We start from the raw sequence: 27,547 nt of genomic DNA, 5'->3' as shown, positions 1-27,547 counted from the left end.
GTAGGATAACATGAAAACCATGCTCAGCGCTACCAGTCACTATGCAGGTCACTTGCTGACATCAGCCAGCGCCCGGAGACACAGCCTTTCTTACGCGACAGACTACTGGGTGGTACAGGCCTTCACTAATAAGGTATATCCCAACATCTTCCAAAACACCCCACCTGACTGCGAGTCAAAAAACATAAATACAAACATAGGTCAAGCAGATTTTCTTCTCTACAATTCATGCTCTGAGGTCAGTGAACAAGAGCTGTCCTGTACTCCGCTAGTCCCATGGCCTTTCCACCTTTTCGTAGCCAAGGTCACGGCCCACAAAGACAATGTACTGGGCATCAGGAGCACTGTGCAGCTCAGAGGCCATGAGCTTAGAAGTCGGAACTTGGTGTTACTTCAGCTACTTCCTCGTGCTAAGGACAGAAACCTGTGTCCTTCTTTAGATGTTCACCCTCACAGCGCCCTCCTGTGAAAGTATAAATTCAAGATACTCATACTCTCCGAGGTCAGGTCTCCCCTAGACCCTGGATGGTGGCATTGGACCTGCAGAACACTTATTTCCATATCTCCATTCTACATGCCCACAGGTGCTACCTGCTGTTTACTGTGGGCCAGGAGCACTTTTAGTTTGCAGTGCTCCTTTCTGGTCTCACCAGTACCCCTCGTGTGTTCAGGAAAGTGATGGTAGTGGTCGTAGCACATCTTTGGAGGTTGGAGGTACCAGTCTTCCCCTACCTCAACAACTGGCTGTTAAAGGAGGACTCGCCTTTAACAGTGGGGTTCACTATCAACATGCCGAAGTCACACCCGATTCCTTCGCAGTGGCTCCCACTTAACGGAGCCGTTTTGGATATAGTATAGTTTTGTGCCTTTTCCCAGCACAAAGTTTCCAGGAAATTCAGGCTATAAGCTCAATGTTTTAGACTCTTAATGAATGGATCTCAGTTCGGATGACTCTGAGGCTGCTGGGATAGTGAAATATGCTGGGATGTATGCCAGATGGCCCATGCTAGCTCTGCACTAGGACATCAAGTCCCCGTGAGCACAGCATCAGAGGAATTATCGGATTGTATCCGGACTTCCTTGAGGCTGCAAAAGATCTGCATGGCTATAGGACCACAACTGTGTCAGTGGCAGACTCCTCTCTCTACTCCACACAAAATTGACAGTGGTGATGGATGCATCGCTACTGGGGTGGGGAGGCGGCCGGTCTCTGAAAGAAACTCGACTCCACATAAACTTGTTGGAGTTAGTGACGATTCTCTTGGCATTGAAGGCATTCTTGCCACCTGTCATGTGAAAGCGCTCATGGACAACACCACCACCACCACCACCACCATATGGTACTGCAACAAGAAGGGTGGTGTGGGGTCTTGGGTCCTGTGCCAGGAGGCTCTATGCCTCTGGTAATGGCTGGGTTGCCAGGGTATTTCTCTTGTGGTGAACCACCTGATGGGATCTCTAAATGCCGGGCCAGACAAACTCAGCTGTCCATACTTAGTGGATCTTGAATGGCAACAGTACCCTGGGGGGTGGCACAGGGGGTCTTCCAACAGCTGGGAGAATCCAGGGTTTATCTTTTTCCTACTGCAGGGAACGCGCAACATCAGAATTTTTATGTGCTGGAGTTTTCAAGGCTGTTCTCTCTCATAGTGAAGCTTGGGACTCCTATATGCCATCCTGCCGCTTCCTCTCCTGCCCAGAGTTCTGAAGAAGATCAGGAATGACCGGGCCCAAGTCATCCTAGTGGCACCGGATTGGGCCAGGCGAGTGAGGTACCTAGAACTGCTATGCATACACATCTGTTATCCAAACATGCTGCCGCTTCAGGAGGATCTGCACCTGAATCTGCACATTTTGCATCTCCAAGCCTGGAGATTGAGCGGTGGTAGTTAATATCCTTCGATTTTCCCCCTGAGATCATTGATGTAATCATGGTGGCCCTCCACTAAATCAGTGTACGCCATTCGTTGGGACAAGTTTGTGGATTTGTGCGTAATTCGGAAAAATTACCTTCTACAAGCCATTTTGTCTGAAGTTGAATTGTTCGTTTTGTCCCTGGCCCACCAAGTATTTGCTTTGGGCACTTTGAAGAAATATCTGTCATCTCGTTTTTCTTTTTTGCGGTTGCCGGATCAGCCTTCTTTATTTAAATCACCAGTTGTGATGAGGTTTTTGAAAGGTTTACAATCTTTATTTCCACCAAAACTATTGGTGAACCTAAGTGGGACTTGAACATAGTTCTCACTTTTTGATGTGCACCCCTTTTGTGCCACTGCACAGTTGTTCATTAGGACTTCTGACATTGAAAACAGTCTTTCTCATTGCCATAACGTTGGCTAGGCATGTGAGTGAGCTGCAGGCTCTTTTTGTCAATCCACTTTATACAACATGCATTCCAGATAAGTTGACGTTGACCTGATTGATTTTCTGCTTAAAGCGGTCACTCCATTTCTTGTCGGGCAGACTATCAGCTTTCCAGTATCCTTTGCCTCACCTCATCGATCTAAAGAGAGGCTTCATCATCTGGACCTAAGAGGGCACTTAACGTTTATATTGATCGAACCAAGGAATACCGGGTGGACAATCAGCTCTTTGTGGTGTTCTCTGGAGCTACGAAAAGCAAGGCAGTGCAAAACCGGACTATCTCCTGATGGACTATTCCCTGCAAAAAGATCTTACGCAATGGCAAAGAAGCAGCCTTCAAAAGGCTTAAGAGCTCATTCCACCAGAGACAAGGCTGATTATACTTGGCTAGCACGTGGAGTATCTGACCTGGATTTTTTTTTTTTTTTTTTTTTAAACCTTTATTCTTTTAAATCAGTGACACAGCTATTCAGCCGACAACCCGGAGGCACGGCAGCTTTAGAAACACAACACATGTGACCGTCCACATTTCACTGACAGGAGAATCAAAGGTTCTGTTTTAAATAAACACAAACCCAAACCTAAACACAAGCAAGGCGATAAGTACTGAAAGCACAAAAAGGGTTCCCATCAGGGGGAGCGAGCCCCATTTCGTCCATCAGACACAGGTCTATAGTAAGGGAAAGGAGGGGAAGTCAGAGACTCAAGAAGACAAACACATACCAGCAAGAAGTACAAAGCCGGAAAGAAAGCTAAGGGGAGAGCTGCTCCTCAGGCGGGTCCGGGTCTGGGGGCAGGCATATGCCCCCTCTGTACTGGTTCCATCGCGCCCATACAGAGTGCCATTTCCGAGGGCGCCCTCGAGCACAATACACTGTCTTCTCCCTGAACATGCTCCAGTCCATGTTTTCCATCCACGCTGTCAATGTAGGAGGCCTAGTAGAGCCCCACAGGCGAGCGATGTCACGCTTGGCTACCATGTTCCCTAGGGTCACCCACTGAGTCTGTGCCGCGTCGTGGTCAGTAGGACCCCAAACATTGAGACAACACCGCGCCTCCGGCTGCATGACGATGCCTGTCACCTCCCCCATCACATCGTGGATTCGCTTCCAAAACTCCATAATCGCACCGCATTCCCAAATAATATGTAGGAAGGTGCCCACCATACCACAGCCTCTCTTACATAAGCCCTCCTCAGAGAAACCCATATGAACCAGCCTGGGCCCCGTCACGTAGACCCTATGGAGTATTTTAAGCTGCACCAGCCGCAGGCGCGCGGGGATCGCGACCTCTTTGGGAGAAGAAACTGCATACTGCCAATCCTCATCATCTAGTTCGAGGCCATCCCTGGTCCATTGATCGCGCAACCCTAGAAGAAGATCCGCCCGAACATGAATTAGTTTCTTATAAATGAGCGAGATTGTACTCTCTGGCATATGGCCATCCAGGATCCGGTCCTCTAACGGAGAGGACTCAGGCACCTTCTCCCCCTCTACAAGGACTGACCGCAAGGCGTGGCACACTTGAGCGTATCGGAAGAACTCCGTGCTCCCTAGCTCATATTCCTTCTGCAGCTCCTCGAATGACTTTACCCTACCCTTAACCAAAAGGTCTCCAACCCTGGATATACCGATCAGGTCCCATTTCTCAAACCCTTTTGTATGCCAGAGCTTTCACAGAATATCGGAGTCAAACAGAGGGGTGGCAAGGGTAAGCTTACCCCTCCAGCCCAGTGAATCCGTCGCCACCTTCCATACATGCACGGCCACCCTGGTGGGCCCCGTAAGGGTTAAGTCCGACGACTTCGAGTACAACGCTCTGTGGTAATTACCCCCACGCAGCAACCATCGGTCCATGGCGTAGCCAGGGCTCAGCGCCGGACCATATACACCATGGTTAATCGCGCTCAACTGAGTGGCCCAATAATAACGTTGAATGTCTGGAAGCGCGATACCCCCGTCATACCACGGAAGCGTCAACTTAGCAATCGCTATGCGCGGGCGCCCTTCCCACAATAGCGCGCTGGTGGCTTTCGACCTCACGGAAATAACTGTCCGGGACCAAGTCAAGGGTATTCTGCAGGGCATAGAGGAAACGGGGAAGAGACATCATTTTAAACAGGGCGGCACGGCCAAGGAGGGAAAGCGGCAACCGCCGCCAGCCCGCCACGTCCCGTCGCAGGCGTGCCAAGGGAGGGAGCAAGTTCTTCTCGTATCTTAAAATGGGGTCGGTGGAAATATAGATCCCCAAATACAAAAAGCCCTGCCGGGCTATCTGGATCAAGCAGTTGCGCGGGACAGGCGGGACATCCCCACACAGGACATACAAGTATGACTTCCCCCAATTAATGACAAGACAAGAGTTCCTACCGAAAGAAGTCAAGGCGTCGCAAACCACTATCAGAGATTTCTTAGGCGAGGCGAGGTATAGCAGAATATCGTCGGCGTAAAGTGAAATACGGTCTTCGTGGTCAGGCGGCCAACGAATCCCACGTATATCCGGGTGCCATCGTATCCACGCCGCCAGCGGCTCAAGAGCAAGGGCGAACAACAACGGCGACAGCCCTGCCGGGTGCCTCTCCCGAGCTCGAACGGTGTCGACGCCCGCCCGTTCACCACGACGCTAGCAAGAGGCCCCTCATAAAGCAACCTCACCCAGCCTACAAATCCAGGCCCAAAGCCGAACTTGGCTAGCACAGCCCACAGGTATGCCCACTCCACCGTGTCGAAGGCCATCGTGGCATCGAGGGACGCCACAATAGCCGGCTCTCGCATCGTGCCCGTCCTAGCGATCACTCCATGAAGGCGTCTAAGATTCAGTGCAGTGTTACGGTGCGGGATGAAGCCCGACTGATCCGGGTGGATCAAGTCGCCAAGCACCCGGACCAGGCGGTTAGCAAGGATCTTAGCAAGGATTTTCGTCTCGGCGTTGAGAAGTGATATCGGCCGATAGGAACCACACTTGTCCCGGGGCTTACCGTCTTTATGTATTACCACAATCGTCGCCAGCCGTTGATCGAGCGGAAGAAACCCATTCACCCGCGCCTCCACGAACATGGCGCGCAGGTGAGGGGCCAACTTATCCGGACGAAACTTATACAGCTCAATCGGCAAACCATTTGGGCCCGAGGCCTTACCGGAGCGCAACGCACGGATAGCACACGCCACTTCGTCTACAGTTATATCTCCATCGAGGTCATCCCTATCAATGGCAGAAAGGCAGGGCAGAGCGATATCACGCAGAAGGTCACACGAGTCCTCAGTCGGCCTATCCGAAACCGAGGTGTATACCGTACGAAAATAGTCCGAGAAACACTGAACTATACCGTCGGGGTCAGTGACAACCTCTTCCCCCATCCATCGACAACTCCGGCACCACTCGATTAACACGCTCTTTTTTATCCAACCACGCCAGCAATTTCCCGGCCTTATCACCAACATCGTACAATCGACCCTGCTGCTCCCTATGGAGGGTCTTGGCAGCGTCCGTCACCAGATCCCTATATTCCAATTGCTTCAAGCTCAAATTATGCAGTGTGGCCGTTGCAACATCCTCTTCCAAGGCCACATCTAAAGCCGCTATCTCGTCCTCTACTTGTGTCACCTCGGCGTCTCTCCGCCGCTTGGCGGCCACTACCAAGGAAAGGGCCTCCCCTCTCAATACAGTCTTAAAAGCTTCCCACAAGGACACCGCTGATTCAACTGAACCCTGATTATCTTGAAAATAGTGATCAACTGTCTTCAGCAACGCACTGCGCAGCTTGGGGTCACGAAAGTACCATGGGGTTAATGGGAGCCACCCTGCCCCCCACCACCCGGCCAATATCCAGACGGGCCCACACCGGCGAATGATCAGATATGCCCGTGCCATGTGCCTAGCCTCAGATACCAATGAGGCGTGCGCAGCCAGAGTGAGCAAGTAATCAATCCGAGAGAGACTCCCGTGGGCCCCGGAATGAAAGGTATATTGTCTCTGAGTGGGGTGCCGTAGCCTCCAACAGTCTACCAGGCCAAAAGTATCTATAAAGTCAGGAAGCCACTTCTGAGCACCCCCGGTGTCCCTGGGCGGGTACCTATCGAGCATTCCAGATCCAACCGCATTGAAGTCTCCTCCCACCACTAACATCCCTTCGGGGAGTTCCAACAAGGCCTTGCCCAGATCAGCAAACGTGGAGGCCTGCAGGGCAGGGGGGACATAAACAGAAACCAATACCAACGTTCTGCCCTCCCACCTCCCCGCCACAGCCACAAAGCGCCCCCTGTCATCAGTGATGGTGGAGTCAACCTCAAATGGTAGGGAAGCTCTAACAAGTATGCCCGCACCCCTGGAGCCCGAGGAGAACCCCGAGTGAGCAATGAATTTATAACCCTTTCTGTTAAGTGCATAACATGTATTCCCTATAAGGTGGGTCTCCTGCAGGAGGACCACATCCGGCGAGGTCCGTTTCAAGAATTGCAGGACTATCCCCCGTTTAATACGATCCCCTAAGCCATTAACATTCCAGCTAATTATGTTTAAGCCCCTATCCCCCATCCCCAAACACAAAGAGACCTCCACCCCCCCCCGGAGAACCACGATCGGACAATACTGACAACAATTGCTACGCCTTGCGAGAAAAAAACAATCCCCAACAACAACCCCAACATCCCCAATCCCCTGCGTCAGCTTACAAAGCCCCCCCAACTTGCAGTGTGCCTGTCGCCCTATCAAAAACAAATCTACAAAAAGTACCCCAAGGGAGGAAAGAGCTCCTATCTTCCCCCCGCCGCCCTCCCATTACTGCAGTAGGGTGCGAATCACTGTCCGGGGCTGAGTCAAAACAGACCAACACCGGAGGTGTCACTTCTGTCCATCCCGGTCGCCTTCCGCTCCATCCACGCGGTCCCGGCCGGGCTGTCGCCGAGGGAGCGCATCCAACCAGTCCCCTGCCATATCCGGTGATTCGAAGAAGAAAGTCCGATCCTCATACACCACACGTAGCCTGGCGGGGAAAAGCATGGCATACTTCAGGTCCATCTCCCGAAGCCGCCGCTTCACCCCCAGGAAACTCTGCCTCTGTTTCTGCACCATCTGGGTGAAGTCAGGATAAAAGCTCACAGAGGCATTCTGAAAAGGCACCGGGCCTGTCACCCTCGATGCTTGCAGGATAGCGTCTCGATCCCGAAGATTAAAGATCCGGGCGACAATCGGCCGCGGGGGGGCTCCCACCTTAGGCCGTCCGCCAGGCACTCGGTGAGCCCGCTCAACCGCAAAAAACTTGCCGAGGCCCTTAGGCGCAAGATGATTCACCACCAAGTCCTCGACGAGTAAATCCACGGAGAGCTCCTCCGAAGTTTCCGGGACCCCAATGAGGCGCACATTATTGCACCGGGCCCGACCTTCAAAGTCTTCGAGCCGGCGGGCGGAGAGGTCATTCGCGGTTCGTAACTTACGAACCTCAGCCTGGAGTTCCGAGACATCGTCCGCGAGGCCAGTAGTCTTGAGGTCCAGGGATTTGACCCGCTCATTGGTTTTGCCCAGGTCCGCGCGAATCAAGTTGACATCAACCAAAATCATGTCCACCTTGTGCGCCAGGGTCTCGAACTGTCGCCCAATCGAAGATTGCATCCCATCTATCGCCCCCTTGATATCCTGCAATGATAACTCCGAGGCTGGGGATGAATCGGCCTTCTGTGCTTCCAGCGACTGTCCCGATCCACCAGGCGACCCCTTCTGCTGGGCATAGCGATCCATATTGTTGGATTGGGTATAGCCTCCCCGCCTGGTAGTCTTAGACTTCGGCTTGTCTGCCTCCGATTTGGTCGACATCTCGAACAACAGGGCGGTCAGTCGCAAAAAGACGTCCCTCACTCAGCCAGAGGAAACAGGGTCAACTAGGACTTCAGCAGCCAGCCAGGGTCGAGTGGAGGTCTTCCAGATAACAGGGGATCGGCACGAAGCACTCCCAACCCAGAGCAAGCAAAGGGCGAGAAAGCGAAAGTGAAAGTGCAGCGGCACCCGTCCGCCAGTTCACACCTCCCAAGGCCGCTGTTGTTCAATTAGTGGCCGGGCATCCTGCCAACGCGAGCCCCTGGCATCCTTCGGAGGTAGGCCGCAATCTTCCGCCATGCACAACTTCGGTCCCCGGTGGGCGATCTTAGCCCGGACAACGTCAATCGCCCCAGCTGTGACTCATCTGCAGGATTCCGTGCATGAAAATCAGGATTTAGGACAGGATGATTGCAGGAGGGCGCGAGGGTCGCGGGAGCTCAAGGCTCACGCGGCCATCTTGGTCAAGCGCTAGGCTCCTCCTGACCTGGATTTTTGTCAGGTGGCTACAGGGGCCTCCGTTCATACTTAAGCAAATCACTAATGTCTTGACAACCTTGTCCGTTGAGAGGGGCACTTTGCCCACTGCAGGACTTATTGATATGAGCCAGGTCCCAGACCCACTACCAGGAGAGGTACAGCTTTGGTATATCTTCTATGATGACAAATATGCAGCTAGAAGTATCCATCAAAATAGCAAGTTACTTGCCTTCAGTAACAATCTTTCTGGTGGGTACTCTATCTAAATGCAGATTACTCAACAACCAGCTCGCCTACCCGTTTTGAGGACATTAATATTTTTCCATCTAAAAAGCATGCCCAGATGGCGTTATATGAGGCTCCGCTCGTCACCTTATTCGCTGCACTGTGTAAATATGACTTGGGAGACGTATTCCTAGGCCTTCGTTCAACTGCTCTACACTCAGCCGGTGGCCAGGATCAAGAGTGGCTGGCCATCGAGCCGCTGGCTGAGTCATTGCGTAAAACACAAGCCGAGTGGGTAATCCCCTTGGGCAACGGTTTACATGGAGTCTCGCTATATGCAGACGACCTGCTAATATATCTCAGAGACATCAGGTTACCCGGAGCCACAATAGAAAGACTACTGCCTGAGTTCGCCTCTGTGTCGGGGCTTCGCGTGACTTGGGATACATCGTGCCTCTACCCCTTTATTGAGCCCACTTTAGGCCCACGCCGGTTTATCACAGTAAGCCAGTGCACTGGCAGCTGTCAGCGTTCCGGTACCTCGGGATTCTTATATACAGAGATCCAGCTGATTTACTTGAGGGCAACCGGATACGAGCTTTCAGTGCGGTGTGGGCACAGATGACCTTCTGGGGCCCCAACCCCCGACGGTCATTGGGCGGACTGCATTACTGAAGATGGTGGTGCGTCCACGGCTCTTATACCATTTCACGAATGTACCATTACCCCTTAAACGAGCACTGTTTAAAGGCCTAGAACTAGTTGTACGGAAATTCATCTGAAATGGGTTGCGTAGCAGGGTGGCCCTGTTCAAGATGTACCCACCGGTGGATAGTGGGGGCCTCTACCTGCCCAACATGGAGCAATACTACCTTGCAGCGCAGCTCCAGTGGGTGGTGAGATGGCTGAGTGCGCGCAATCTGGAGGACTCAGCCACTCAGTTGCCAGGACTCACCCACCCCCAGATGGAGATATTCCATCCTAGCAGTAAGGGCAGACTACCTGCCCAGTTATTAGTAAAAGTGGCCTACTACTGCTTCCGCCACAGCCTGTATATCACACAGCATGCGACCCCATATGCACCATCTCTCCCTATACTTGGCACCCCCAGGTGATACTGGACTATCACTAGTGCAGAGCTTTCCCAGTGCAAAGAAGCGGGCATACATACACTAGGCGAATTATACAATGACGGGCAGCTCCATCATTCGATGTGCTTGCCGCAGCCTCGGGCTTGCCGTGGGGTCAGTTCTTGTTACACGCTGTGGTGACTCACACATTGCAAGTGACATGGGGCAACATAACACAGGAACCCGCCACGCACCTAACCATACAATATTTACACGAGTTGGGTATGGGTCGCCATCTCACCAAATGGTTTGCGGACTCGCTGAGGGCACACATGGCACCACAGCTGCTTTCTCTCCACGCTCACTGGGACACAGGTCTGCAGCGACCCAGCACAGAGCGTGAATGGGAAGACATTCTTAGGAGCCCTACTCGTGTCCCCCGAAATGCCAGATTCTGGCTCAGCCAGTACTACACAACACATAGGGCCTGTCAGACACCAGCCATAATATATACTTCGACCGCACCAACGCCAATTGCCCAAGATGCAATGAGATAGGGGGTGTCTTGCTACATATGTTGTGGTTCTGCACAGCTATACAGTCATACTGGGAAACAGTAACCAAAAGCCTAACCGAAAGTACAGAACACGCGCTCAATTGGTCGAGGGAGGTGTGCATATTGGGGTTGTACCAGAGGCCCAGAAAATATAAAGTGACGTCCCGTTATATAGACCTGGGGCTCATAGTGGCCAAATAGCTGCTCACGAGGCATTGGAAATCCCCTGAGCCCCCAGCGGCGAAGGCCTGGTTTTGGTCGCTGCTATGCTGGGCGCAGGCAGAGAGCATAGCGCTGCGTCGAGAGGACGCTTTGGGGATGCAGCAACAACTGGCGGCGGAATGGGATGTGATTTTAACAGATTTTCGAGCGACTTGGCAGAGTCACTCTAAAGAGTCAGACGGCGCAACTGAGCGAGACGAGGGCCGGAATCTACCAGAATAGACAAGGTGATGGTGACACGCCAGCCCGCGCACTGGTTGCTAAACAGCATGTGTAATACAGAGGGCATGGCGAACCCTCCCCGGACGCTTGCCCAGGTTAAACAATACTGCACACAACATGGGACATTCAAGGGACAGGGGCCACGACGGAGGCATATGTTTAGATTCAAAGGCAATCAACAGAATGGGAAGGCTATACAGTAATGGGATATATGATGGCTAATGTGGTGCACTGATTTAATGATTCAAACCTGAGAGTAAGGGCAAATGTGCTTTTTTCCTTGTTACACCAATGTTATGTTGAAAATTAAAACAGGTTCTGCGCACACGTTAAAAGTAAACACAGTGTGGTGGGACCGAAGGGTAAGGTCAAAAGTACGAAGGAGGTCTACACCAGAAATGTCTTTGTAGATTTAATCGTGCATATCATCAAATGAAAAGGGAACATGAGAACAACCAGCCGACACGTGTTTCGTCAACGGGAAACAACCCGTGACTCTTCAGGGCTGAAAAGAATAAGGTTGGCAAGTAGCCAGGTCGTAGGTCCTATAGGTGGAGAGGGGTGAGGATATCACCGTAACGACCGCGGTATGCAGGAAAGTGGGAAACTTCGGAAATGGCGCGTAAGCGCAGTAAGAACACCAAGAAGTCTCTGGCTCAAAATTACGGCAGAGATAGAAAAGGCGGGTAAATCCGTTGGGATGCGTGGATGACGGGTAAGTCACTCCGCAGTGAAATTATGAGGTCCGGGCAACGAGCTGGAATCGTCTCGCGCTCGACGATTCCAGCTCGTTACGCGCCATTTCCGAAGTTTCCCACTTTCCTGCATACCGCGGTCGTTACGGTGATATCCTCACCCCTCTCCACCTATCGGACCTACGACCTGGCTACTTGCCAACCTTATTCTTTTCAGCCCTGAAGAGTCACGGGTTGTTTCCCGTTGACGAAACACGTGTCGGCTGGTTGTTCTCATGTTCCCTTTTCATTTGATGATACGCACGATTAAATCTACAAAGACATTTCTGGTGTAGACCTCCTTCGTACTTTTGACCTTACCCTTCGGTCCCACCACACTGTGTTTACTTTTAACGTGTGCGCAGAACCTGTTTTCATTTGTAGTGGGTGTCTCCTACACCCCAAATCGCAGGGGTTCTTTTTCTTGCCAGGGTTTGTTTTCCCCTGATCTTGCAGCACCGTACTTACCAGTTCACTATTTGACCCTTGGTGTGTTATGTTTGAGCGCCATTCTTCCTTCATCAACTAAACCCCTCACAGAACCTATTTTATGTTGAAAATTGTTTAGATATATACTCACTAGGACATAGCAGCTATTGTCGAAACACTGAGCGAGATTCTGATGTTCATTGCCGAGACAAACTATGTTGTAAATCTGCTCAGTAGCGCTGCTATGTTAAAAAGGGAACTGTGATGTAAATGCATGACCTGATATACGACTCAAATATGAAAATCAATAAAACAAATTTGAACAAAAGTTAGGTTCCACTCGTCACTTCTGGAGCAGAATGTCATCGGCGTGAAGCAGCATGCTACTTACCGGCACTCTGGAGTACTGCTTTCAAGTGTCCGTGTCCAGTCTGGCGCCTGGGGTATAGTTTAAAGGTGAGGAATCTTAGTCCCTGCATATGTAACTCCCTACCTGTGAGGCGCTGCTAACACTCCTGCAATAGATCCCTACATATACTGCTAATACACCCAGGCTCCCCATGCAATTGTGCTCAATATAATTTACTTTGGGCCGAAGACATTTTTTACGAAACTATTAAACCTTTACTCATGAAAAAAGGATTATCCTTTTCTACAAAATGGGATCACACTGCATGGACACCTTACTCATAGTTGACCATTCTAGTTACCTCTACTAGAAGGTTCTACCACATGTTACCCTTTCAGTGCATTTCCCTTCAGTATCACACGTGAACTGAAATATAAACAGGAGTTCTTAGCATCCAATAAACTTATAGTAGCACCTGGTTCCGAAATTCCAAGGAAAACAGGTAATGTTCTTTACAAGGAATGACCAGTCTCCAATAAGTTGCCTATGCTTGACAAATATAAAACACAAAACAGAAGCCCTTTGATTTTTTTAAAACTCTTTTTTATTAGGTTTTTCTTCGCAGTTTAACGAGCATGTTTAGGTTTTACAGCTGGTCAGAAATCACAATACATTTTGGCTGGTTACATAGGCATTGCTGTACATCTTATCAAACATTGTGTCTCTTGCAGTGCAATGTCTCTTTCATTCTGCCTGTGTATTATCTGCCGTTTGAGTCATAAACGTGTTTGGATGATTGCATTTATTTCACGGCAGATTGTGAGCGACCTAGGTTGACGAGGCTAGCCGCATGTGTCCGTGCTGCTATTTATGCTGGAGCTAGCATGTATTTGAACAGTGGAGGCGGGCTATAACGGAACAGGGACAAAATAATGCAGAATAGGTAGTAGGTGTAAAAACTTAGGGTTGGCTCCTGTGCATCAGACGTAGCTTCTCTGATGTCGGTATGGGCTGTTTGTATTATGTCGGTGCTTGCTGTTATGGTGTGGGGTGGGGTGCTTGCATAGGCATGGTATTTCTCACTATTCTCCCGCAGGGTCCTGTGTGGGTTGAGGTGCAGTCTCCCCCCCCAGGCCCAGCTATGGTAACGGTGTTGTGCGGATGGGTCAGAGCGTTCAGGATTGTGTCCCAGTCAACGGCAAGGGGGGCTAATGTGTCTTCACGGCAGAGCGCTACACTTTCCTCCTTGGCCCAGGTAAGCATAGAGTTTCTCAACATTCCTATATTAGGGGGGTCACGGTGTTTCCGACGTTTAGTGATCAATCGTTTCGCCACTGCCATCCCAAGGTCAATAAACCTTGACATAACTCTATTATTGCGATTCCTGTGGTATAAGTGTAAGAGATAAGTGTGCCACTCGAATGGGAGGACACGTCTCGTGCATTGCTTCAGTGTGTCTGCGACTGCTAACCAGTATCCTACTAGAATGGGGCATCGACATAGCATGTGCAGGAAATCAGCATCTTTGTGTGCACACCTGGGGCACGCCGAGTCTTCACGCTTAAAGTATTGATTAATTTTCACAGGGGTGATGTATGCCCTGTGTGTAATGTAGAATTGGATTTGGAGCAGTCGTACATTTCTGGTGACTTTTGTCGGGCTCACCAGTACTAAGGTCCGTTCCGGGTCTGTGAGCTGCCGGCCCATGTCTGCTTCCCAGCACTTGAGTAGGGGCGATAGGTTGGCAGCTGCATGATGTCTGAGGGATGTGGCAAACCATTTAGTAAGGTGTCCCACCGTCCCATGACATGCAGGTATTGTATTGGGAGGTGTGTCGTTGGCTCCGTATTTGAGTCTCCCCGTTTAGCTGTGAGTGCCGCCAGCAGGGAGCAGTGGAGTAAGAACTGGCCTGGGGGAAAGCCTGCCTCCGCTACCAGTGTTGTGTATGGTATTAGAGCACCTTCGCAATATAGGTCTCCTATGTCCTCCACCTCACCCTCGTGCCAGTCTTTTAGCTCTGGGGCTGTGGTAACTCTAATGCCCCTGGGCGTGCTGTCCAGAAGTAAGGCTGGTGCATATGGAGTAACTTTGCGGGTAGTGTGAAGTGCTCTGCGGTAGCAACTGTGCGCTACTGCCGATAACCGACAGTCTGGCTGCTTAATTTTGGAGCAGGGGTGGAATAGTGTAGTTACTTCTGTGGTAGGCAAGGGTGGCTGTGTTGGTGCTATGTCTGCATTCTGGTGTTCTGCCAGCCACCTGGAAATCATTGTGGCTGGGACGCTAGGTGGTACTGCTCCAAGTGTGGGACTGTTAAGCCTCTCTGATCTACTGGCAAGTAAAGCTTGTGAATTGCCACACGGTGTCTAGAGTTACCCCATATGAAATCTTTAACTAGCTTTTCCAAGGGGGCGGAAAAAGGATGGTAGGATGTAGTGCCGGAGATTAGTGAAATAGTATACCAGTCGGGGCAGTATCACAATTTTTGTTAAGGCTACTCTCCCTGTCACCGATAGTTGGAGAGTGTACTAGAAAGCTGATTGCAGTTAGAGCCCTGCCTAGGTTTCCATCTTGGAGGTCTGCTGGGTTTCGGTATATACGGAGTCCGAGGTACCAGAATGTGTCCTGGCACCAGCGGACTCGCGTCCCATTAAGTAAGTAGCCAGGTTCCTCGCATTGTCCGCTAAAGTGGTATAAGCTGGATTTAGAGGTGTTTACGCGAATCCCTGATATAGAAGCAAAGTTATCTAAAATCAATGCCAGGTTTTGCGGAATGTGTTCGATGTCTCTTATGTACACTAAGAGGTCATCAGCGTACAATAAAATTGTATGCTGGCCATCTCCTAAAAGGACTCAGTCGCCCACCCCTGAGCGCACCGCCTCTGCCAGCAGCTCAATTGCCAGCGAGAAGAGCAGCAGGAAAAGGGGGCAACACTGTCTCGTCCCTGTCTGATATTCAGCGGGTTCGATATGTAGGGACCTGTTTTGACCCTCACAGTCGGGGCGCTGTAGAGCAGCCTAACCATGCCCAGGAAGAAATCTCCTAGCTTGTATTTGTTCAGCGTGGCAAACAGGAACCCCCACTTCAAGGAGTCCTAGGCTTCTTCGAGACCCAGTACGAGGCAGCCAGTACTTGGCCGTTGTGTGGTCGAGTAAGTGGCGATTCGAAAGAATCACCTAAGGTTTAGAAATGTAATTCTCGAGGGCACAAACCCATTCTGATCGGGGTTGACAAGAGTGGGGACCGCTTGTACAAGCCTGTCTGCCAGTAATTTTGCTAGCACTTTATAATCGACGTTTAGAAGCGCCAACTGCTTGTACGAGCCTAGGTCAGTGGGGTCCTTATCGGGTTTGTGTGATGGCTTCATTCATCGAGGGAGGAAGACAGCTTTCACTGTGGCCGTCTTGTATAACTCATGCAGGTGAGGAATAAGTACAGTGATGTAGGCCTTGTAGAATTCCGCAGGGAATCCATCCGGGCCCGTGGTTTTGCCACTTGCCAACGCCATTATTGCACTGCGAATTTCCTCTTCCGTGATAGGTGTGTTCAGGGTTTCCCTCGGTTCTGGTGTGGCTTCTGATAAATGCAATGAAGCAAAGAATTGGGCTGTGCGGTGAGCTGTCTGTGGGCACCTGGATTGAAATAGCAAAGTGTAGTGATTCGGCAGTGTCTCATGCATCTCATGTTATCTGTGCACCATCAGCCCTGTGTCTGTTCTCAAAGCAACTATTGGGTGGCGTGTCTGTTCTTGGCGTATTATCCATGCTAGCATTTTGCTCGCACCATCTGCCATGGCGTGCATGCGTGCTGAATGAGCTGTATAGTTGTGGTACCGGAGCTGCTCCAATAGGTCAGTGTGTTCTGCCCGTAATCTACCTGGCTTCCTTCCGCTTAAACTCCCTTCTGCCCGTTTAGTCTCTAGATGCAATAGTTGCATTTCGACATTGCTGAGTGTCGTATTTAGTTGTTTACATATACTGCAGTTAGCACCCAGGCAGTACCCTCTCAGGGTCACCTGTCCCATTCAAGGAGGCGGTTATCAGTAGACTTGTTGTTAATCTCGAAGTGCTCAAGTATTGTTGTTCTTAGCGAGGCACGGAATGCTGGGTCTTCTAACGTTGCTGACTGTAGGCGCCACGTAGGGATCGGGGGGCGTCCCGGGTCCCATGTGAGCTGTAATAACTGGGGATTGTGATCTGAATGTGTGCAACCCAAGTATTCGGTTTGTTTGATGAGTGGGAGGAGAGCTACTGAACCCCACAAAACGGTCCAGCCTAACATGTAGATAGTGTACATGAGAGTGAAATGAGTAGACTCGCAGCGTGGGGTTAAAGGTGCGCCAGATGTCTATCAGTGCCCAGTTCGCAAGCCAGTCCGACAAGGCTTGTGCGTTGGAGGTTGCTGCTGTGCGTGTTAGGGGTGGGTTCGAGCAATCTAGCTCTATATTTAGTACAGCGCTGAAGTCCCCTCCTAGCACCCAGGGGATTCCACTCCATTTGGCAAGTACCCCAGTTACGGCTTGGTCCACATTTGGCGAATATATGGTACCTAGTGGCAGCTCCTGTCCATTTAGCCGACCTCGCATAAAGACATATCTCCCCTCAGTATCTACGACCACTTCCGCTGCTGTGTGTGGGACACCTGCCTTAATCCAAATCCTAACCCCTCGTGCCTGGGATGAGTAATTTGTACTATATACCTGCTCCCGCCATCGCCTGCGAAGGCAGTCTGCTTCGCTCTGGGTTAGATGTGTTTATTGCAAAAAGCCAATGCGTGGATGTCTGCATTGCAAGTATGCATAAACTGAGTATCTGTGAGCAGGTGTTTGCATGGCCCTTACATTCCATGTTACAATGTTGGTTTGTGCCATATGTGTGTTATGTAATTCCCCACTGTTGAGGAGCCGGCGAAGTAGGTAGGGTGCGGTGTATCAACTGATGCATCAGAGAGCAGGGCCAACAAAAAAGGAGTTAATGATACAACTGGGGTGCATGTAACTTTATGCGGGCGAGTGCCTAGGTGGTGCCCGCCCAAACTATAAGGCCTAACCGTGGCAACTAACCTATGTGACCTATTGAGGCATGGGGTAGCGCGGTACACAGCAATTTGGTGTGAGTGACACCCCAATGGACACTTGGGATGTGTGCTGAGCCCCACCTTGTTGCGTTACTTATGTATTCTATTCTGCTCTGGTCATGTCTGGCGGGATAGAGGAGGGGAGCACGCCATGCATGGAGCGTATGAGGAGGCCTGCGTGTGCGTCGCGTGCTGTGCGTGGCAAAGTGCAAACAATGGGGGGCCCCGGGTGGGAAATCGTGAGAGGATGCGTAATATGCATTAGCAGAGAAAAAGGATACATTTCAATAAACAATTGTCTATTATTTAAATGAGTTCCGGTCCTCGGATCTCGATAGTAAAGACCCATCTGGGCACTGTGAGCAGAGTGAACGCGATTCAGGTACAGGAGTCAGGGAGCAGGCTCGGATTGTTGCTGCTACACTGAGAACTTCTTGGCACTCCAGCATCCTCTGTTCTATGTCATATATAATTGTCTGCGAGAGTACCTTCCTGGGGCTTTTCCCATGGCCCTGGCATAGGTTTCTTCTGCCCTATCAGAGTTCTTGCATTCCTGTAAACAGCTTGCGCCCTGTTAAAAGTCCTGCCTCCTCTAGCCAGTCCCATGCCTCGGTTGGGGTTTCAAAGAATCTCCTTTGCCCTTTGACGGCTGCTCTCAATCTTACTGGGAACATTAGGGAGAACTTTATGTCTAGCGATCACAGCTGCCGCTTGACTTCTGTGAAGGAGCCACGTCTTCTTTGTACTTGCGCTGTGTAATCGGGGAACATCATGACCAGTTGATTCTGTACTCTTATTTCTGTGAGCTTGCGGGTTTCGAGGAGTACAGTATCCCTGTCTCTGTAGTTGAGCAACTTGAAAAGCAGCGGTCTGGGTCTGGCTCCTGGTGGTGGCCAACGGGCAAGCACCCTGTGGGCCTATTCCACAACAAACTGGGGCGAAACTACAGCCTCTGGGAGCATTTGTTTTAGCCAGTTATCCACATATGTAGTTGGGTCCTGCCCCTCCTCGCCTTCTGGTAGGCCCACCATGCATATATTATTATGCCTCGAGCGGCCCTCAGAGTCTTCCAGCTTATCTTCCAGGGTGGCCACTCTATCCATAACATTATGTAACGCTGCTGCATGACTAGGGGTGACTGGGGCCAGCTCAACTATGGTCTGCTCATTAGTTTGGACTTTTTCCACTAATTTTCGGTGGTCTGCTTTTAACAGGGTAAAGTCTGTTGCAACTCTGTCAATTTTAGCTTCGAGTGAGGTGCGGGTATGTTCCAGGGTGACTCCTATCTTTTCACCTGCTTGTAACACTGAGTCGAGCTTTGTGAAGAGAGTTAAATTTGGGGTCTCGCCTGCATTGTCCTCCTCCGTGCACTGGGCCCCCGTGCGCCTGGTTGCGCTTGGAATGTTGTGTGTTGGTTTGTAGTCCACCCATGACTAATTGCTGGGCTGTAGGCATGCAGATGCTCAATAGGGATGGTGTCCGCTGCTTGGTGATTGCGTTTGGCCGGGTGGTGGTACGAGTGGGAGGAGGCAACAACAACCTGTCAGTGCCTTGCTGCGTCATTGTCAGTTAGAAGGATGGTGCTTTTATTTTTAATACTTCAGGCCTTTGCCTCGAGTTGGCTCTTGTTTGGGTTAATCGTACCGTTGCACTTATACTCCCCAAGAGGAAGGGGGAGAAAGCAAAGAGACAAATGCACAGGGATCTGCACCTCTCGTGCTGGCACCGCACTTCTCCCAAAATATCTTGCACTTAGGTAGTAGGGCCAGTCAGGTTACTCTAAGTACAGTGGTGTGGAACATGCTATCTGCTTTGTGTGCTGCCCTGAAAGGGTTTGTGAGTGTTCTGTGCAGCTTCTTGGGGTCGCCCGAGCCGGGCCGTGGCTTGCCCGATCTTACTGCGTTCGCGCCCAGCAGGGGGCAGCACGCTTCTCCCCTCGCTGCTCACACAGGGGGTCAGAGAGTCTCTCCATGCTAGAATCTCAGGGAACGTGGGCCACACCAGTTATCCCTGATGTCTATGCCTGGGGCAGCCGCAGTCACAGTTTGTTTATGTGGGTTCGTTTGCACTCGGCAGGTCAGGCCAAAGCTTAGGTCGCTTCCTGGCTGCTGTAACTAGTTGTCTCCTTCCCAGCTGGCTATTCCCCAGAGCGGGTGGAGGGAGCAGAGGACGGGGGATGAGGAAAGCCTTCTCCCTTCAAGCCTCTAGGCCGCTCAGGCGATCTTCCTGCCGCAAGCGACAGCACTTCTTACCTGCGGGGGTCGGCCGCACGGTGGTGCTGACGTACAGGCTCTTTGTTTCCCCGCAGGGGATGTCCTCTCAGATGCAAGCTATTCGTCAAACAGCACGTCCTCCGAAGGTCCCCAGGCACTTCCAAAATCGTCCTGCGCAGGGCGTGTAACTTCTTACCACGCCTTTGTAGGACACTGCCAGGCCAGTCACGTTCGTGGCCTGCCTTCAGCAGGGTACACTGTACTACGTAGGCCCGAGTTGGGGCTGCATTCTCGCGCCCGGTGTTGTTGCCAGCTTTTCCAGTTGTTCCAGCCTGATGTGTGTGTAGGCGTGACGGGCATCGGATGCGCTGTGTCCCAGGGCGCAGGGCGGTGTTGCACAGTATTATTAGCAGGAGGTGTAGAGCGCTAAAGAGTCGCGTCCGCCATCTTGGCTGACTAGCCACGCCCCAAAACAGAAGCCCTTTGATGTCCAATTTCCTCATCAGCCAATAAGGGGTAAACATGTCAAAATCCGAAAGGGAGAACTGACCTTATATTTATAGCAGGGTTATCAGACATGTAAGCTAAACTGAATAGTGCAAAACATTTCACATTAATCAGAGAGCAATGCACTGGGAACTGAACCCTAGAAGACCATACATGCACCAAAAGAGGATAGGAAAGATAGTAAACTCCAATTCGAGCACCTACTAATTCTCAATGAACAAGAACCAATGTTAAAGCCTCACAAGGGAGGGCTATAGTTGAAGTAAATAGAGAGCACCAGATAGAACCAAAAACCTGTACTCAATCCGAAGTAGGAATACGAAGACCAAACAATTAACTCTAGATGCCTTAAATCAATAAGGTGTACAAGAATCACTGAAAAACAACGCGTCGTCCATATAAAAGCAATGTTCATCACACATACTGAGAGTCAACATACACTTTGGCATGCAATGGCTCGAAGACAGCACTTACCAAGGACAATGGCTCCCTCCATTCCACGAAACTCCTTCTGAATGTTTTCCTTCAGAGCATCAAACATGACTTGCAGCAGATTGCATGCAGCAAGGGAGACCTGTTCATCTTTCACACCCATCACAGCACTGAGCCGGTCCATCCCCACCATACTAAGGATTGCCATTGTCTAGAACACACAGATAAAGCATTGAAACTTTGGTATTGAAGAACATTTTGCAGACCACTATCTGCCTCAAGAACAGCACAGCAACATTAGAATTTTACTACACAGTCAGATATACATGCACAGTCATCCATTCCTTTATACGCAAACTATGAAAAATAGAAGTAGCATTTGCTGTGCAGTGTAACATTACAAAAACATTTTGAACTTCACAGTGGGAAGGAAAGAGGGACGCTAAGGAAAAGTCAAATGAAAGGTGAAGAATAAAATAAGGAAGCATGAGCCCATCAGTAGCTCTCTGTTCCCTCCCACAAAAATGTAGTCTCTCCTTTTACTCCATTGAGAGTTTAGTCGTGGGATCCTGGCACTTTAATACATATTCACTAGGAGCAGTGTTACGAAAAGTACCCTGAAGGCATAATGGATGTTTGCATCAATTTTTTACACTCCAGAACACCTTGGTTTTACAGAAGGAGTAGCAGACACTTGTGCTGCCCTCTCAGTAATATGTATCGCACGGTGAACATTTTGCACTTGTAAAATCTCCACAGGTCAATTCCTCCTTTGGATAGGGCCAGTTCCTCTATGCAACTTACTGAATGCCTTTGCTCTGCATCTTATAACCCATGGACCTCTCAGGCATCCCTCACCGGCAGGTGCAGTTACAGACTGCACTCACGTGCGGGGCAACCATGCCCTCTCCTCAAAGTCCCTCAGCAATGAAAGACAGACTGTCAGTTTGAAATCACCAGTCTGCTTATCAGTGCTGCACTGTCCCCAGGTAAGAAATTTCAACTTCATTGGGACAGCATGATTTTATAGAAGAGGCTTCGTGAAAAGGAACAGACCACTTAATGTCTTCTGCAGCTTGTTTCATGAGCTCCTCCATCCTACCCCAATACATCTCTACTATATTAAGGGTAGCTTCAGAAGCATTGCTTTCTTGACTGCTTCACCTTTTCAAGAACAAAGTAAAAACTCAACACTATCAGAAAGCGCTGAGACAGACCACAGGGCCAATGTTTTTAGTGCTTCAAACAGAATATGTAAAGCCATCTGCGTCTTTTTCACCATAATTTCAAAAATGAGACCATAGTCTTCCCATGATACAGTACTGTTAGCAACACACTGAACTCCAGATAGAGGGTTTGTGCTACATGCAATATATATATATATATATATATATATATATATATATATATATATATATATATATATATATATTCACTGAAAAAACCATAGGTTTCACACACGTTACAGTTAGGAATTAGCATTTAAAAAACCTTGCAAATTCACTTAAAAAACCATAGGTTTCACACATGTTGTAGTTAGCTGGACATTTCACTCGTGAAAAACCATTAAAAATTCCCCCGTTATAGTTAGTGCAGGCAACTATAACTCACGCGACCGCAATCCTCTGCTGATGACGTCAGATATTACATCACTGTATTTAGACACTTATTTACCCATGTCTTCTTCCATTAATTTTTAGCTATATATATATTACAAATATTTTTTTTTCAGAAAGACACATATGTCATCAGTGATGTAATATCTGACGTCATCAGCAGAGGATTGCGGTCGCACCGTACGCGCACGCTACGCGTACTCCGCGATTTTTCGCAAAAAAATTAAACAAAATTTTGGCCCTTGGGGGTCCTTCTGGGACCCCCTGACAAAGGCTAGGGGGTCAGGAACTGTCCACCCTGCCCCCTTTTCACGTTCTCCACCTTTGTTTTTCACCCCCTCAGACTGCGAGAGACAAAATGGCGGCCGACACTTCCTGGTTTCGACCGATTCGAATGTTTACTAAGATCTAACAACCAATCAGAATCGCGCTCGCGCACGGCAGCGTGCGCGTACGGTAAGTTTTACCGTACGCGCACGGAGTGCGCCTATAGATATATATATATATACTTTTAAATGCTATTTTCTCAGGAAATACTGAACAGATTTACACCAGACCTGCAAAAGGCACATCCCTGACCTGAGGACTAACTCTCTGCCAAATTTCAAGTAATTCTGTTCAGCCGTTCGGGCTGTAGCTTGGACTAAAGGTCCTATGGAAAAATGCATGGGGAAAACGTGTTTTGGGACCCCCCCTTTTTCTCAGCCCCAGCTTGACGAATCGCCCCCGAGACTTTCAGGGAAGGAGCGGAGCGGAGCGCCCCACCTATTTTGAAAATTTCGCGAGGATTCGTCAATCAGTGCCAAAGTTATTCCAAATAGAATGTTGCGGATTTCCTATGGAAACACGATCCTAACTATAACTATCTACTGGCGACCGCCAGTAGATAATATATAAATAAATAAATAAATGTCCACTTAGCGCCTAATGTGAGCACTCATTTTTGGGGACCGGCACTTATTTTTTTCATCAGACTTTCACCAAGAGCAAGGGAGAGATAAACACAAAAGGGAGAAAGACAGTGACAAAAGGAGAAAGCAGGAACGAAATACAACCTGCAAGAGTCAGATAAAAGGGCAGGGAGAGTCTGGTGGTGTATGAAAGAGGTATGAGGTGGAACAAAGACTACGTAGCCTTGGTATTCGACACAACAGATACTCGTAGTGCTGGCAGCGATACTCTGAGTAAAACTTTGGCCCACCACTTAACTGTTTTACAAATTAAGCACTGGGAGTGATATGAAAAACAAGCAATACAATTAATCTAGTCAGAGAACGCAGGACTCATTTGTTAAAGGGATGGGTGCCCTATGATGGCAAACATTAACCGGCCATGTTTGAAAAATGTGAATCCACCAAGAGAGTCTCGTGAAATTCTTTGTGAGGGCTCTGAATAAAACAAAAACTTAGGAACGGCATACTCTCTGGTCTTTCTGCTTTTGGAAGACGATTTTTGATAGAGTGAAATCATCTTTCAGATGTAGGACATCAGCAAAAAGTTCAACCACATCATGGAGTCCTAGATTGTCAAATTAATAGGCCATATTTACTCCCTAGACTACTGGTGAAAGCATTTTCTAGATGGCCCTATCTCATGGACCTCAACCAATGTATTAATCACCATCTTTGTGAGGGGCTGGTGCTAGTTTAGCCCATCAGGCACTGCTTCAGGAGAAAAGTAATGGTTTAGCACTGCATTTAGCAGGACATGTTTAATGTTCATAGGTTTAGGACCAGATGGAAATGAAAACAAGTTACTTACCTGTAACTACAGTTATCCAGTATTGGCATCTTTCATAGATTCACATGCCTGAATCATTCCCCGTCACCGAGGCGGGAGTCCCACGGTAAATACAATAGTAGTGCCAAAAATAATAGTAGTAGTAGGCCCCAAAGAAAAGACCTAAGGCTTAGATCTTAGCAGCCTATCTACATCATTATGCCAAAAGAACAAAAAAATTGGTACCAACCAATCAGCCATCAGCACCCTATAGAACACTCAACAGAGCCAGTTCTCCTCAGATTTTCCTTAGCACAAGTGGGAAGTAAGTGTCCCAAAACATAGAGAACTGACTCTACGGGGAGGAGGGTGGGTGCATGTGAATCTATGAAAGATACCAATAATGGATAACTGTAGTTACAGGTAAGTAACTTGTTTTCTTATCCAATATTGGGGTATCTTTCATAGATTCACATGCCTGAATCAGAGTAGCAAGCAGTATACCAAGTAGACAGTCGTTTGTGGATGGTGGGAGACTAGTGCTGATACACTCCCAATTGCATACACAACTTGTTAACAAAAGGTTTAATAAACCAAACCTTATAATTAAAAAAACATGTAAAATACGCAGGGAAATGAAACATGCATTGTAACAACATTCTATGTCAGACATGTCATATCGCAGAAATGTCATTGTCATGAAAGAAATGCAAGACATATATAGCATTTGAAAGACAGAAAAGGTACCTGAAACTGACCTCAAAGAAAAAGATGGCGTAGGACAGCTTGTCCGACTGCTGCATTGTCTTGATGCGTTGATTGAAGGCAGTAATGTCTCGTGAACGTGTGGATATTCTTCCATGTCGCAGCACAACAGAAATTTTCAAGAGTCTCCCCAGCAAACAACGCTGTAGACGCTGCTACCGTTCTTGTGGAATGGGCCTTGGCTTTCCTTAGCAATGGCCTGTGAGCTTTGTCATGGCAGAAATGGATTGTATTTATTTATTTATTTTATGCGATTTTTAGAGCGTGCAAATACCCTTAGGGTGTCTCGGCGCTGTAGTTGCAGGACTCTCCGGAGGAGGGGGGGGGGGGGATTAGGCAGGGAACAACCATGTCTTTAGTTGCTTTCTGAAGTTAAGAAGGGTCGGAGCGATCTTAATGTTTAGAGGAAGGGCGTTCCACATTTTGGCCGTGGCAACAGCAAAGCGTTTGTCGCCCCAGTTGGCCCTTCTTGTACGGGGTACCATGAGTAGGTGCGCTGCGGATGACCGCAGGGTTCTAGTATGTTCGAGCCGTCGGAAGGCTTTTCTTAAGAATAAGGGTCCTTGATCGTGAATGGCCTTATATGCAATGCATAAAGCCTTAAACTTGATGCGGCTCCTCACCGGTAGCCAATGTAATTGTCTGATGTAGGGGGAGACTGATGCAAATCTCGGGATTGATAGCAGTGTTCTAGCGGCAGCGTTTTGGACAGTTTGCAGTTTATTAAGAACCTTTTGTTGTGTATTGAGTAACAATGCATTGCAGTAATCAGTTTTAGAGAATACTAATGTACTGACCAAGGTTTTACCTGCATGTGACGGAAGGTATGGGATTAGTTTTTTTATCCTTTTTAGTACGTGGAAGGAAGAAGAAACCACAGCATTGACGTGTTGCCGGAATGTCAATTTGTTATCGAAGATAACGCCCAAATTGCGTACCTTCGTCACAGGTTCTGGCGGTTGTCCCATCTGGTGAGGCCACCATTGAGGGGACCAGGTGGGTTGAAGCCTCCCGAATGTCATCACTTCTGTCTTATCGGAGTTGAGTTTAAGACAGTTGGATGACATCCAGGAGCTTATTGCCTTCATTCCCATTTGGAAATTGGCTGCTACTGAGATTCCGTCATTATGTATCGATAACACCAATTGGGTATCGTCAGCATAGGTAGTGAGGGAGATTCCACAGGATTTTATGACCCTCGCCAGGTCCGACACATAGATATTAAATAGTGTCGGACTTAGCGAGGATCCCTGAGGTACTCCACATGGCAAGGAGAAGGTCTGGGATGTGAAATTGCCTAATTTCACTGTTTGTGGACGGTTCGACAGGAATGAGGCCAAGAGGTTTTTTGCTTTGCATGTGATTCCTATGGCTTCGACACGGTCGATCAAGGTGGCGTGATCGACCGTGTCGAAGGCCGCAGATAAGTCCAGGAGTACTAGAACTGCGGCTCCTCCATTATCCATTGTGGACCTAATCTCATCTGCTGCTTTCAGCAGTGCCGTCTCTGTTCCGTGGCCCTGTCTAAACCCAAATTGGGTATCATCCAGTAGATTATTGTGATGGATGTAATTTGACAGCTGAATATTCATGATCTTTTCAAAGATCTTTGCAGGGAATGGGAGGCAGGCAATAGGCCTATAACTCGCAGGAAGGAGAGGGTCTAGACTAGGTTTTTTTAGCAGCGGTTTGATTATTGCTTTTTTCCACTGCGGGGGGTATACACCGGATTCAAACATTGCATTGCAGATGGTGGTTAGGGGAGGGGCAATAACCTCCGAAATGAGGCTAAGGATGTTTGGAGGGCAAGGGTCCAAAGGGGATGCTATCCATCTGGCAATTGTGGTTTGTGTGACTGCAGTTCCCAGAGTAGTTTGGCCATAAGCCACGAACAACTGGTCAGATTTTCTAATGCTCTTTGTTTTTTGAAGTTAGAATTTTAAACATCTTTTAATATCAAGAGAATATAAGGCTCTTTCCGCTGGTGTAGATGGATTTGGAAAGAAAGTCCTTTTCCAGGTTCATTGAGGTGAAACTGCAACGGTACTTTAGGTATGAATGTAGGATTAGATCGGAGGGTCACGTAGTCCTGAGTGAAGTGTAGAAATGGTTCCTTTATAGTGAAGTCCTGAATCTCATTCACTCTTCTAGCAGACGTTAGAGCCAGAAGTAAGGCAACCTTCAAGGGGAGGAATTTGAGTTCAGCCTTGTGGATAGGCTCAAATGGGTGTTTTGTTAGTTGCATTAAGACAGTGTTGAGTTCTCACTCCGGTGGAGGAAGCCTTATCGGAGGAAACTCTCGGAAAAGTCCTTTCATGAATTGTTTGATCAAAGAAGATGAACATAGAGAAGGAAGTTGAGCACCCTTTCTGAATCTGGAAAGTGCGGCTAAATGGACTTTGACTGATGAGAAGGTGAGCCCAGACCGTGCCAGATGTAACAAATAAGGAAGGATCTGTTCCGTAGGAGCTTCCACCGGGTGAACATTGTTAGCTTCGCACCAACAGCAAAATCGCTTCCATTTTAGACGGTAAGTCTTAATTGTGCTGTGAGCCCGCGATTTTGTCAATATGTCACAACAGTCCTGAGGGATGTTAAGGTCCTTGAATTCTAAGAAATCAGGAGCCATGCGTGTAAATGTAGAGACTGAAGGTCCGGGTGAAGCACCTGACCTTTGTTCCTCGACAGCATTGTGGGTGTCGGAAGAAGACGGATCGGCTGGTCAGAAGCTCTTGGAACCAGTACTGGCGTGGCCACCTGGG

General features: G+C 49.1%; 1 protein-coding gene across 1 annotated transcript in view; it reads right to left on the bottom strand.

The window, feature by feature from the left end:
• Positions 1-27,547, bottom strand: part of UNC45A (unc-45 myosin chaperone A) — a 443,919-nt gene that overhangs the window by 313,316 nt on the left and 103,056 nt on the right. The window contains exon 7 of the mRNA XM_085644379.1: positions 20,728-20,896. Within this exon, the coding sequence (XP_085500505.1) occupies positions 20,728-20,896 (169 nt within the window). The remainder of the gene's footprint in view (positions 1-20,727; positions 20,897-27,547) is intronic.

Source organism: Triturus cristatus, chromosome 3_1 (assembly GCF_964204655.1).
Source record: "Triturus cristatus chromosome 3_1, aTriCri1.1, whole genome shotgun sequence".
NCBI classification, from domain to species: Eukaryota; Metazoa; Chordata; class Amphibia; order Caudata; family Salamandridae; genus Triturus; species Triturus cristatus.
The sequence above is the reverse complement of the archived record's forward strand: the minus strand, read 5'-3'. Positions and strand labels throughout refer to the sequence as shown.